The following is a 13,064-nucleotide window of genomic DNA, read 5'->3' on the forward strand; positions in this document are numbered from 1 at the left end:
AAGGAAAGCAGAGACAGATCATTTAATTGCTTATAATTCTGTATTTATCATGCAAATAACACTACTATAAATTCAGCTGGCTTACTGATCAGTGGATTGTATACTGAAAAATTATTAACTGTTGATCAAGCAAGCAATGGCCAGATATTGCAAGTATTTATTTTGAACAGCTCTGTTGAGGTGAGTCATTTTATGGATGTCTGCAGATCCTACAGTAAAGTGGCAGGCTCAGCCCCAGTTACACCCTGTTATGGCTGTGATGCCAATGCTTCCTTCCTCCCAAAGGTAAATTACAGTAGGGTTTTACAGAGCAAAAGCCATCTGAGGCCTCAGGCATGTTGACAGCATTTCTCAAAATGTGGACTTTAGCTTCTCTTGCAATTTTATAGTATCCTTATTAGAAAATGGTTACAGATATAGAAGATGGATATAGGTACTTTATCAACAGGCTAAAATGGAAGGCATGACTACACAGCTATCTAGGGCAAGGTCTGCACTACTTTTAGAGAGGTAAATAATAGAGTGTACTTTGACTCCTCTGTCATCTGGGCTGGAATACTTGCAATACTCCTCAAGGAAAATAAGGCAGCATTAAACAAGTTGCTCTGAAATAGTCACAAGTGAAGTAGATACTTCTACTCAGATCTGATATGTAAGGAAACAATACATGTAACTCACTGGCATGCAATCCTACTCCTTCCAAACAGAAAAATGGGAAATTTTGTTGTTTTGTCAGCACTTTTCAGCTTTCTACATACATTCTATCACACTGTGTTACACAAATACTGCTTCAGTACTGCACGTATCTGCACATAAAGCTATGCTCATTTAAAATTCTACCACAGATAATAAAATATTTTAGTTTCCAAATTCTGATATATAATAAATTCAGTGTTCAAAATGACCCTAAATGTGTCCCCCTCAGAGGATCATTGGCTGTGCTGAAAAGGCATCATGAGTTCAAAAGCTCTTGCAAAACTGCAAAAGATGAAAAAAGGCTTATGGATTTATGAATGTGATTAGAGCTATAGTTCTTCAGGCAAGATTGCTTCCTGGTTGGGGAAAAAAAAAACCCAGAAAAATTGAGATCTCTCCGGGAGAGGAATTCAGATGAACAAAAGCAGCACTTCAACATTACCAGTATTTTTTGGACAAGCAAGAAAAGGAGAGGGACAAAACCCCAGTACACTAGTCTGAGCACTGGAAGAAGCATTCTGCCTGGGCAAAATTATTTTAAATCAACAGTTATGTATTTATAGCATATTTTGATCTGTAACTGCTTCAGCATAATGTAGTACAAAGTTATGGTTGAATATGATAAAGAACACTTTAATCTACTGAATGTGCAAAAAGCGTAAATGACTTCTTAATGGCACTTTTGTTTTGACTGACAGAGATTTATGTCAATGAGAGAAAATGTTTTCATGAAAGGAATTGCTACAAAGCATATGTGTATGCTTACTTCTCAAATGTATGTGAATGAGACAGGCATTAATAAAGAAATACAGCTGCCTGCAATATCTGGTCTTTAATCTTCCTTATTCTATTTTTAAATTCATGACGGAGGTGTGGTATTTTGATAACACATTAGCACAGTTCTGACATAAAAATGGCAATACCTATAAATTATTTAATTACATCTTTTAATACGAGTATTGAAGATGTCAAAAGTCTTGCAAAGACACAAACCTGTGAATACAAAACTACCACAACTAATTAAAAATTATGTTCTCAAAGATTCCCACTCCCCGGGCTCTGCACTCTGCTTGCCCTTCACTTTTGTATCCTCCCCACGTAACAGGAGCACTACCAGGAAAAATTGTGTGTTTCATGCTTAGAGCATGTAAGAATTGGATTTCACAAAAGTCCCAGGTTTTCCAGACTATAAAACCGCTTGCAGATGTGTCCCATTGTTGGCAGTCCTCTCTGCCTGCGCTGAGGGCACTGCTGTGACTGCCCTGGGACTCCCTTACGTGGGGGGAGCAGGACAGCAGGGAGAGAAGGGGACAGACAGGTAAAACAGCGTGAAGACTGCTACGGCAAATCCAAGCGGAGAAAATGCCTGAAATAATTATTTGTTGTGAGCAGCACTACTTTCTGATGACAAAAAAATGATACGGGGTCACACAGTAGCAACGAGAGCAAGAAGAGTCCTCTTCCAACACATGGCATGCACTCTGTGCGATCAGAAAAAATGGGACAGGAGCTCACTTCCTGAAATAAATCTATCACAAACGATAAACTATGTTTCACCTGGAAACCATACACATGACTGCCATGCTGGTTTTCAACCATCGGGAAGTCTTTTAACAGATTTGGAGAGGAAGTTAATGATGAATTCACCCTTCAGCAGAGCAGCTGAACCAAAAGGCACCTGCTGAAATCCTTATGGGGCAAAATATCTTGGAAGGGAAAATGCTGCCTTATATGTTTCCAGCCAGAAACTGAGTATTTCTATGCGTTACTCTCATTTTAAAAAATGATATCCACTGATTATCTAACACTTTAAAGATAATAGAGAAAATGCCTGAGTGAGGCAACTACTGTATTTACCTATTCTTTCTCCCTGAATTCAGCAGATTGCTCTGGTTTTTACAGCCAAAAGGTGCAGCCCCTCTCTCATCTGTTTGAACTGATGCAATTAGTGAGCTAGGACGAGCACTGCCACAAGCACTATTCATTATCATTGTTCCAGTCTGTGTCCAAATTATATTTAAAATAGTTGGCAAAGAGTACTGGTGAAAGAGAAATGAAAGATTGCTCAACACATCCATATTCTACAAGTTTTCTCCTGTACAGAAACATTACTCTTCATATTTGCATGTAAGAATTTGATTTTCTTTCATACTAGACTGCAGCCAGTACTAGACTATTATTACTGTACTATACACATGACCAAATGATATTAACAGTACATAATAGTGAAGAATGAACAATAATTAATAATAATCAATACCAAGTAATAACCAATTAATAGTGAATAATTTTTTTCTGTAACACAAACTTCTCACTCTTGCTTGAAACAATACACAACAAAATAAAAACACCCCACAAAACTAAAAGAAAATATTTTCCTTTTTATATAGTTGTAAAATGAATCAATTGCTTTTTATTTGACGACATCCACTGCTATAGAAAACAATGCAGGCATTACATTTTGTACATAACTCTCTCTCACAAGAATACAAAGGAACACCTTTTTGACCAAGTGCTTACCTACAGTGTGTCCAGCAAGATTAATAACAAGTTACACTGATTCACAGTGTACAATGTAATTCTTTCGCAAAGGTCCAAGTTTTGCAACTTGTCTCATTAAAAGCCCCAATCATGAGTATTTCAGCAAAAACAACTGCTTTTTTTATCTTCTAAAATTAGAATACGCTAACCATTTTAATTTTTATTTATGCTTCTAAGCAATTATATTTTTAAAAAATTCTTACAAATATCACTGACTTCATGAACCCAGGCTTATGACTTCTAGTATATCTGAATAAAATAAAATCAGTGAAAAGTATTGCATATTTTCTGAATAATGTGCTATCTCATACATTCCACCATAAATCCCAAAAGTACGTCAGAAAGTCTTTAAGTGTTTTCTGGCGCGTGATACAAACCGGTAACCCTTGGGTTGTCTTAGCAACATGGTTCTTTAAAAAATAGGTTTTAATTCTCTCCAGGAAGAGCAGATCCTTATTTGGATATGAGTCTGAACTGTGCCTTCTCTCTAAAACTGTGTAGGAACATCTCCATGGTCGACAGAGAAATTTAGTTGCTGTAAAAGAGAAAAACACACTTCCAGAAGGTCCCTTTGGTGCCCTGTCCTGTCCTTTCCCTGTGGCCTCACCCTGTCAATCACACCTGAGAAAACAGTACAAGAGATTTCTTGCACACGTGCACAATCTCATAACTGGTGGTTTTGAGGCAACTCAAACTTAGGAAAAGTCACAGAGGGAGAGAACGGACACTTCATTATTGAAGTCTCAGTGTTACAGTGTACTAAAAGAAGGAAGTTTCATGTTAACCAGCATCAATCCACTATAACCTGACACAGATGAGTAATAATCTTGATATCATTTCCCAGATGAATAATCTTCTCAGTAAAAACTGCTAAACATTATCAGTCCTGTTCAGACAGCCCAGCCGTGATGAGTCAGGCTGCAGGAGCACCTCAAGCCTCAGAGAAGCCGGAAACCTGCCAGTGATTAAAGGCAGAAGCCTCCAAAACGAAAGAGAAATAAGGCTACCAGCTTGTTTACAAAAGTCTCCATCATTAAGGTCAGACAGACCTTGCAGTGCCTTTTCCTCACATGGTTATATCAACATGTGAAAAAGGCTCGTGTCTCCCCAGCTGACACAGTCACGCCACGCAGCTTCCTTGTGTGAACACAGGTTATGTTGACAGAGGAGGGTGGCTGGCAGGCTGTATCATTTAGAGATGAGGTCTGGTTACACCAGCTGTAAGCCCATCTTGTTGACATCTTGGTTTTACCTAAGGCACTCTGCTAACATCACATCTATCCCACAGAAGTGCTATAGTATATGGGGGACAATGTAATGCCATGCTGTGTACAATACAGTTTGTTTCCCTGCTCTAACAAACCTTCAGAAACATATATCATAGGCATGGATTCATCTATTCAAATGGTTACCTCATTTTTCTAGGATTTAACAGTATTGATCCTTTTCTGTAAGAATTCCACTATTATATCATCTGTATTTTACAATGAACGTGATGTCTATAATTTTTATGCTGCTTGAGTATTCAAAAATACGTGACAAGACTTTATTACAACATTTCTCTATAGTCACTGTTTTTATTTTAATGTAGCATGGGCTTACAAATGATTTTCTTTAGTCAGGAAAAAATCAGTCAGCAAGCAAGTTGCTTAATGTTGTTTACAACATCTTCTTAAGGTCAGAATTAACATACATAATAATCATTTTAAGGAGGGACACTGTGATGCATCAAGCATGAAAGAGGTCAAGAATAAGTCCACTAATAGTGTCATCTTATCCTTATATATATCCCAATATTCAAAAGCATCTAGGCTTCAAGTGGCTCAGTCTCCTTCATGAATTTTTGGGATAGTTTATACATATAAATACACATCAAATGGGTTCCTTCATGGAGTGAATCAGTGCAGAAATATTCTCTTCCTTGCCCTTGTAGGAGCTGGTTTGCTACTACACTGAGCTGTCAGGGTAGCCCAGGGAAATCAATGCCTGAACTCAGACACTCAGTGCTCGAATTTAAGTGGTATGAACATGCCCACCTCCAACAGCCTGTTTATTTTCACACAGAAGTCTGCTGAAATTCCCATAGATTTTGCTTAGAGCTGCGTTGGCTGAATATGATTTTCTGACTTATTCTTTACAGGTTTCTCTTTTTCATGTGCAGCATTATCCTATTGCTTTTGAATAGTCTCAAGACTACACATCTCCACTACTACATAACAAAGAACATTTTAATGTTTAATACAACTACATTTTTTAAGTGGCTTAGGAGAAGTGCACTAGGCTGTTTACAAAGGGATTACCTACTGTAAGCATGATTTAAATACTTTACCTTACTTAAAAATATTTTAAACTTTTCTATTCATGTGCAGACAAAAGAGGCTGAACAACACCATGTCTCTTAGATTTAATTGCTGGTCCCTGAAGCAACCAATGTATATCACTGTATCAAAAGTGTTGTGGTTGTTGATGTTGAGGTTGCGCTGATCAACTAAACAAACCTTTCAGCTGTCAGATTTGACAGTGACACACATAAAACATCCTCTTTACAAAGTGGAAGCAACATAAGCACGCCAGGGAGCAACGTACTATGCATTCAATCTCCTTCCAAAGCAAAGCAAGAAGCACACCTAAATTTTTTCTACAGTGGCATTAAAGGAGCAACTAAGGGGGAATGGCCTAACTTCGTGGCATTTCAAGACCTTGAAGCAAAACTGAACTAGTCTTCTCAACAGAGTTATCAGTGTTTTAGTTGTTTCCCTTACAGTGGATACATTGGTAGGTCAGGAGAAAAGAGTATTTTGGGCAGTTTACAGTCAGGTCTCACTACCTGCCAGAACAGAAAACATCCAATCTCACTCAGAAAGGGATAAAGAGGGAGAGAAATAATGAACTCTTCCTTGAGTATAGTCATTCGAAATTATAAACTGTAGGATAAAAGACCTAGTCAAAACTCTATTATGGCAACAAATTATATGCTTTATCTAAATATAGCAGAGACATTGTAAAAAGACACAGTCCTTCCCTGCCCTGCTCTGTTCAGTCCGTTTCTATAGCACACATTTACACACATATTTCAGCCACTGAAGTGTTTACAGATGTTTGTGAGATAGAGCCCATTCTACCATTTTAAAGCTCGTAGAGTCATGCAAGACACAACTGTATTTCACGGGGAAAATTCGAGTGTGACATACTTGCCAGAAATACTTCTGAAACGTTGTCATACCTTTTAAAGAGGTATTATGAACCTGTGTCAAACAGATCTGCAGGCTAATACCTTTTCTGATTTTTTTTAACTGACATTGTTTTAAAAATTTAAGACTTAAAAGTTTTAAGCTGACACACTGATAGCAAAAGTGGTTTGTACATACAACATTCTGTCACTAAGGTGTAAGCCAGGTGTGCTGTAGGAAGCTCAAGATATAAGGGCTCCTAAGTGGAGACAGGTACATTTGGAAAAATGTCCAAATTTTCTAGCCATTAATCAGAATGAAGGCAAGATACACAAGTAAGGTCTATTTCCTTGTTGCTTAGTCTAGTTTGTTTTTTTCACTCTGAGTTTGATTTCTGCAAGGACATGCCAAAATCAGAAAACCAGACTCCCAAGGTACGTGAGTTGGATGAACACTGAGGGGTTGTTTTCTTATTACTGTCTGCCATGCCAAATGAGGCATGATCCCTCTGATGCGAGACAGAAACATCAGTATAAATCCTGGAGTTATACAGAATTGTATCAATGTATATTCAACTGAGGTCAAAGATAAGGCGTGCTGATTATCTTCTCATGAAAACTTCTCATGCACTGGTCAGCATTACAGTGAAATAGTAATTATTCATTATAATGGTACTATTTATTAATCCCTCCAATTAACCCTTGATCCCTCTGAATTCAGGTGAATAACACTGGTGCATGTGACACCAAAGGACTAATCTCAGTCTGGGAAAACCTCTCCTACTGAATTGTGAGCAACCAGATAATTTTTTCCTGCCAGGAAAAAAAATTAAAAAAAAAAAAAACAACCTTGTAATAAAATACCAACTAGATTATTATTATTGTCATTTTTTCCCCAATATTATTTTTCATGTTTACCTTTCTTGCATCTCGTATCATCTTCCGAACAGTTTCCTTTATGGTGTAAGGCTGTGCTCGTGGTGGATGAAAAAGCAGATCAATATTTGTGCCACCAGAAATTCCAGGCATCAGATAGGGCCAACCTAAGTCAAGATTTGGAGCTTCCACATCGGATTCAATGGGCCAGTAGGTTCCCGAGGAAGAGGTGTCATCAATGGCATGGTTAGAGGAATAAACTGTGTTTTGGGGAAGTTTGTGAACATTGTTCAAAATATAATCAATTTCCTCATCTGCTAAGAACTCGGAGCATCTCTCTTTGGAAAGAAATTCTTTGTAGGCTTCTAAACCTCCTTCAATCAGAGCATCAATAGCTATTCGGTACCATTCCTTGTAATGAGGTTCAATAAAGTTGTCTGATCTGCATTCATCATGTAAAGAGGACAGCAAAGATGAAGTTTCCATTTTCACATGTATTTTGTATAAAGTCTTTTAAGAGTCCATTCATGAGCAGATGAAATGTATCTGCAAAGAGAAAATAAGTAAGAAAACAATGAAAATATTTCTAGATAACTATGACATACACACAGTTATAAACTAAAATACTCTTCTGGTAAAGTTGCTCCAAGTTTTTCCAGCATTTTCCAAGATGTTAAAAATATTTTGAAAAGGCTCAGGGATTGCTATTGCCAAAAATTAAATATTAAAGAGATAGATAAATATTAAATAGACAGATAATACTATACTAGAGAGATAGATAAAGAGCTTTTGCATAAAGTAAACTAAACACATAATTCAGTGATTTTGGGAAGTTGGTATTACAAGCTATGTCAGAACTCACAGCACACCAAACATCCATACCAGTAACACTGATACATACCCAATGCATGTTCCAATACATTGTCATAGGTTGTGTTTTGACCTTTGCAACAACTGACAGAGTACTGTCCAAAGAAACACCTCAGAAACCAATTAAATTTCCTGCTTTTTCATACATTACTGAATCTGCAATGCATTTCTTTTCTTTGGCTTCTTTGAAACCACAGTCATTTAGGTACTTCTCCTTATCTATCTGTTCTCCCATGCTGATCTAATCCATTTGTTGCTCCCAAGCAGGACCAGCCTAGCTCATTTCAGTGAGTTATGAGGAACTCCAGAAAGATTTATCCTCCCACATCTGGGATCAAACTCTGAATCAGCAATTTGATGTCTAGTTTCCACCCTGCTCATTCCTTCTGCCAAAAGGAGCGGCTGCTTTAATCTTTTTTTTTTTTTTTTTTTCAAAACATTAATAACAAGTTGTTTACTGCTGATGTTTTATAAATTCATTCTTATACTTGATTTCATTTAGCAAGTTCTGAGAGGGTTGCTTTGTGCTGCACATTGGAGATTTAAGAAAGAGAGAGAACAAATACACAATGTTTTTTCCTTCACATTTCTGCAACCCTCAGTAACTCACCAAAAAGGGGGGGGAAGGTGTTTCAGGGCAGCAGCATCAGCACAGCCATGTAAAACAGAAAGAAGGTAGCAGATCTTCCAGGGCTAGGGCATGAAGCTTAAGAGAAAGACTGAAGAAGTAGGAAGAACATCCAACAAAGGCAGAATAGTTAGAAAAAGCTTGATAGCTTGGAAGTTAACACTGGGTTTCCCTACAAGCCTAATTAATAGTATAGCAGTATAATAGCAAAAAATCATATGGAGTTCTGATTTCATTTACTGGCATATAAATGTAACTTAATTCCCTCTTCCCATCAAGACCTTCCAGATATTTTTGCAAACAGTGCAATTGCTTTCTACTATCTGTTGGGAACAGTTTAAACCTTCCCAAAAGGAAATGTAAATTAGCTATATTAACCTAAAGGAATGAAAATAAAAATCTCCATATCTACTGATAGTTCAGATACCAATTAAATGTTCAATTAAACCAAGATTTATAAGGAACTTGGGAAGTCTGAGGTTAAAAAAAAGACCAAGAAATAAAAATCCAGATCTGAAGCTGGCATCAGCATGTCATATGGAATAATTCCATTTGAATCCTGTCTCTCAGCCAAGTAGCAGGGCAGATCTTCCCAGATAGGATTGCTTTCGAGCCTGGGGGAAAGGAGTGTTCCTGCTGCTTCAAGAGTAGCTCTTTGTGGTGAACTGGAAAGCAGAAGACGAAAGGGATCTGACTGCTCTCCCCCAAAGTAAGAACTACATGGATTCCTCTGTCAGCTACTCAGGGCTTCGTTCTACACTGCTCTCCCAAGAAGAAATGCAATGTTACAAACAGGAGCAATACCATTTCCCTTCTCACAGGTGCAGAGACAGCCTGTGGCAGAAGGTGACGGAGAACCAAGCACACAGTACAGGCAAGACAGATCCAAAGATTAAACTCTTAACATACTGTAAAAATAAAACAGTCACATCAGGACCAGCCCAATCGTCTGGACCGGGTTTTCAAGACATTTTAGACACAGAATGAAGAACAACCTAGAGTACAAAATGCAGGTACTCAGCTGAGTTGTTCCCAAGAGTCTGAACAGTAATACGGGTGACTTCATTGAGATTCCAACACACCCCTCTTTTAGGGCCCTCCAGGACAAATCATTCTCTAGTCACTGCAGTAACACAGTCAGTCTTAAAAGTCAGTCTTATTACGACATGTAAGAATAAATACGACTTTACAAAGGCAAGTGAAAGATATTCCTAAAATTCTCACTACTTTGGAACAGATACACTTCTAAAACAGAATTTTTTCCACTGACTGCATATATACAGTTGTGAAAGATGCGTTTATTTCAGAAGCCTGTCTGAATTTATTTTTTTTCTTCTCATTCTGCCCTTTAAAAATAACTTAAGGGAATAGGAGACTATACTTAATATGTAACATTGTGCAATATCAAATATTGAGTGTTATGAACAAATAAAAAGTAAAACAATTATTACTTGTGTGTTCTGCCTCACATGCATTTCTTTTATTTGGTTTGGTTCTTTCATTTGTTTTTCACAATAGTATAGTATATTGCTTGACTTTTCATTGAACATAATGAATTACTTAAGTGTGGAATAGGTCAAATAGAGCAACTTATGCTCAGACTTATGCTGAAAGCAGGGTATAAATATAAGTAACCTTGAAAAGGTGAGACTTCTGGTGCAACATCTTCCAAAGAAGAACAGTCATTTTACAGTGAACATCTCTGAAGCTGATGTTTGATTAACAAGTGGTGTTTAAAAAACAAGCTTAAAGCAGTGCACATTAATTTAAGAAAGTAAATGTAAAATTTGCCAGCATGGAAATAAATCACAGAACACTTGAGACAAATGAAAAATTTTAATCCTGGTTTTTGAAATTAAGGACATCAGCATGAGATACATTCATATGAAACAAAAGAGAACTCCTAAATTAAAACAGTGGCTTCAGGTATACTTGACAAAAGCTCTGCATGTCTTTACACAGCTATTTTTCTCCTTAGAAGGTAAGAGCTACTGTGCAGAAACCGAACCTGTGAAACCATATATTTCTGCATAAAACAGCAGAGATTTGGACAAAATTCTTAATAACTTTTTGATGTCTTCTTCAACCACGTATTGTGATTTCCGCATAATAAACTTGATTCTTCAAAGGTCCTCCTCAGGTCAACAATTACATTAGCAAGGTTGTGCAGAATGAGGCCCATTTCTTGAGGCTTACAGATCTTTATCACACTTTATGCACACGATCACAAATTTTACCAGCACCGGAAAGTCGTCCTTCATCCTCTGAGAAACAACCTGGCCTGCTAATCCCAGCCCATCTTCTCTACCTGAACACAGGGATCAGTCACTTAAAACTTTTTAAATAAGTGCTATTAATGGACTTTAATTGAATTTAAACTCAATTGGAGCTACAACTGGATCTTCTGCTGAAGAACACAAATGCTGAATCCTGTATTGATGTGATCATCTTGTCCTTCTATTAACATGTTCAGACCTTTCTAATGCCATTACCAGGAACCCAGCAAAATAAGGCCTTTTTCTATGAGTAAGAAGTAACTATGCCTTTATACAGAAAGATTTGAAGAATATCACAGACTTCACAAATGCAACAGAAGGCAAATGTCCACTAAAGAAACTTATGCAACATTATACAGGGGTTTCAGATTAGTACCTAGAGACAAGGAGTTTCCCTGCCATACTAACATTCACAAGATTTGAAAAATTTCCTATTCAGCAACTTTAGGGAGCAGCCCTAACTCCAGGCTTGTACAGCCGGTCCTTGGCAAGGGCCTGGCCACGATGCTTTCCTCAGGATGTCCTTATCGCTTTTCCAATGGAAATGTGATTACTTTGACAGTTTCTGCATAAAGTCTCAGCCTTGCCAGGAAATTTACACCTCGAGAACAGCTTGTTGCAAGCTGTTGCATACTCTCAGCTATGGATTTTAGGGCATCCACCTCTGGCCCACGGCTCGGCCAAGGAGCCTCCCCACGGCTTAAGGGCCTGGCATGACCAACCTCTAGCAGAACAAACAGGCGTTTTATGACACCTGCCTTCCACCAACCTTTCTATTAAAGAATTGTATCAAGAATAAATAATAATTACCTCACATTAAGCAGTGACAGGCAATTATTTCATTATTAATGAAATTACATTTTCTGTGAATACAAAGGCCATCAAATCCAAGTGAAAAACAACACCGCAAGCGTTCCTGCTGCTTTCCTTCTTTTCTCTTTCTCTTGTGTGTTTGTCGGGTCGTTTTGCGGGGGGTTACTTCGTCAGTCCGACCAGAAAGTTTAACTTTCCAGGCTGAACAAGGGCAGCGGGCGCTCCGCCGGCCGACACCGCGCGTGTGGCGCCCCCGGCCCGGCCGCCTGCGCACGGCGGCCCCGGCAGAGTGCGGCGTGGGAGCGGCGGGAGGCGCTCCCCGGGCCGCCCCCGCCGCCGCCCGCGCTCCGCGACCCGCGCTCCCCCGTTTGAACGCCCCGCGGCGCCGAGCGGGATGTTGGCGGGACGGGGGACTGCCCTGCCCTGCTCCTGTCCCGTCCCTTCCCGCGGGAGACTGAGGGGAGACCCACTTACTGCGCCGGTGCCCCGCGTGGGGTCTCGCCTCCGGAGCGGCGGGGCGGCTCGACCCGGCTGCTGCGAGCGCGGCGGCGGCGGCGAGTCACGGCGGCGCAGCGCTCATCGCAGGTACTTCCCGTCGCTCTCAGGCGCGGTGGGTGTGGAAACCAGTTACAACATGTCAGGACGGTGTCGCACCAAACCCGCCGCCGCGGGAGCGGGGCGAGGACTTGTCTGAACTGGGGAAGCCCGGCCCTCTGCCGCGGAGCGAAGGGCAGCGCCTTCCCCGGGCCGCGCCGGGCCCCCCGCCCCGGCCCGGCCCGGCCCGGCCGATCCTGCCCTGCCTTTCCCTGCCCTGCTTTTCCCTGCCCTGCCCGCCGGCCCGGCCGGCAGCCGCGGGAGCCCGCGGGGCAGGGGCGACCCGAGCCAAGGCATCGGCTGCCCCGCGGCGGGCCCGGGAGCGGGCTGTGCGTGGGAGATTAAACTCAAAGTAAACGCTGGCTTCAAGAAAAAATAAACCCGTCAGCCTCGAGTCACGGTTTCCAGGTTAACTCCGGCGGAGCAAGTCATGGCAAGGAAACGATACCCTACCTTTGAAGGTTTGGGACCTTCAAAGTCGGATATATGGAGAAGCCCCTTTTCCACAGCTCAGTTGCTTTCCGAAGGCTCTTCTTTTGCTCTTGATGTCTCGGTGGGAGACAGGGACCTGCAGGTAGAGCCCCCCATCCTGGCAGCAATG

At 40.2% G+C, this 13,064-nt stretch overlaps 1 protein-coding gene across 1 annotated transcript in view; it reads right to left on the bottom strand.

The window, feature by feature from the left end:
* FAM83B (family with sequence similarity 83 member B) overlaps window positions 1-12,408 on the bottom strand; it is a 49,757-nt gene extending 37,349 nt beyond the window's left edge. Inside the window, exons 1-2 of the mRNA XM_063150673.1 lie at window positions 12,344-12,408; window positions 7,325-7,828 (exon numbers count right to left, since the gene is read on the bottom strand). Of these exons, the coding sequence (XP_063006743.1) occupies window positions 7,325-7,768 (444 nt within the window). The 5' untranslated portion in view covers window positions 7,769-7,828; window positions 12,344-12,408. The remainder of the gene's footprint in view (window positions 1-7,324; window positions 7,829-12,343) is intronic.
* Window positions 12,409-13,064: the final 656 nt, after the last annotated feature.

This window comes from Melospiza melodia, chromosome 3 (genome assembly GCF_035770615.1).
Source record: "Melospiza melodia melodia isolate bMelMel2 chromosome 3, bMelMel2.pri, whole genome shotgun sequence".
Lineage (NCBI taxonomy): Eukaryota > Metazoa > Chordata > Aves > Passeriformes > Passerellidae > Melospiza > Melospiza melodia.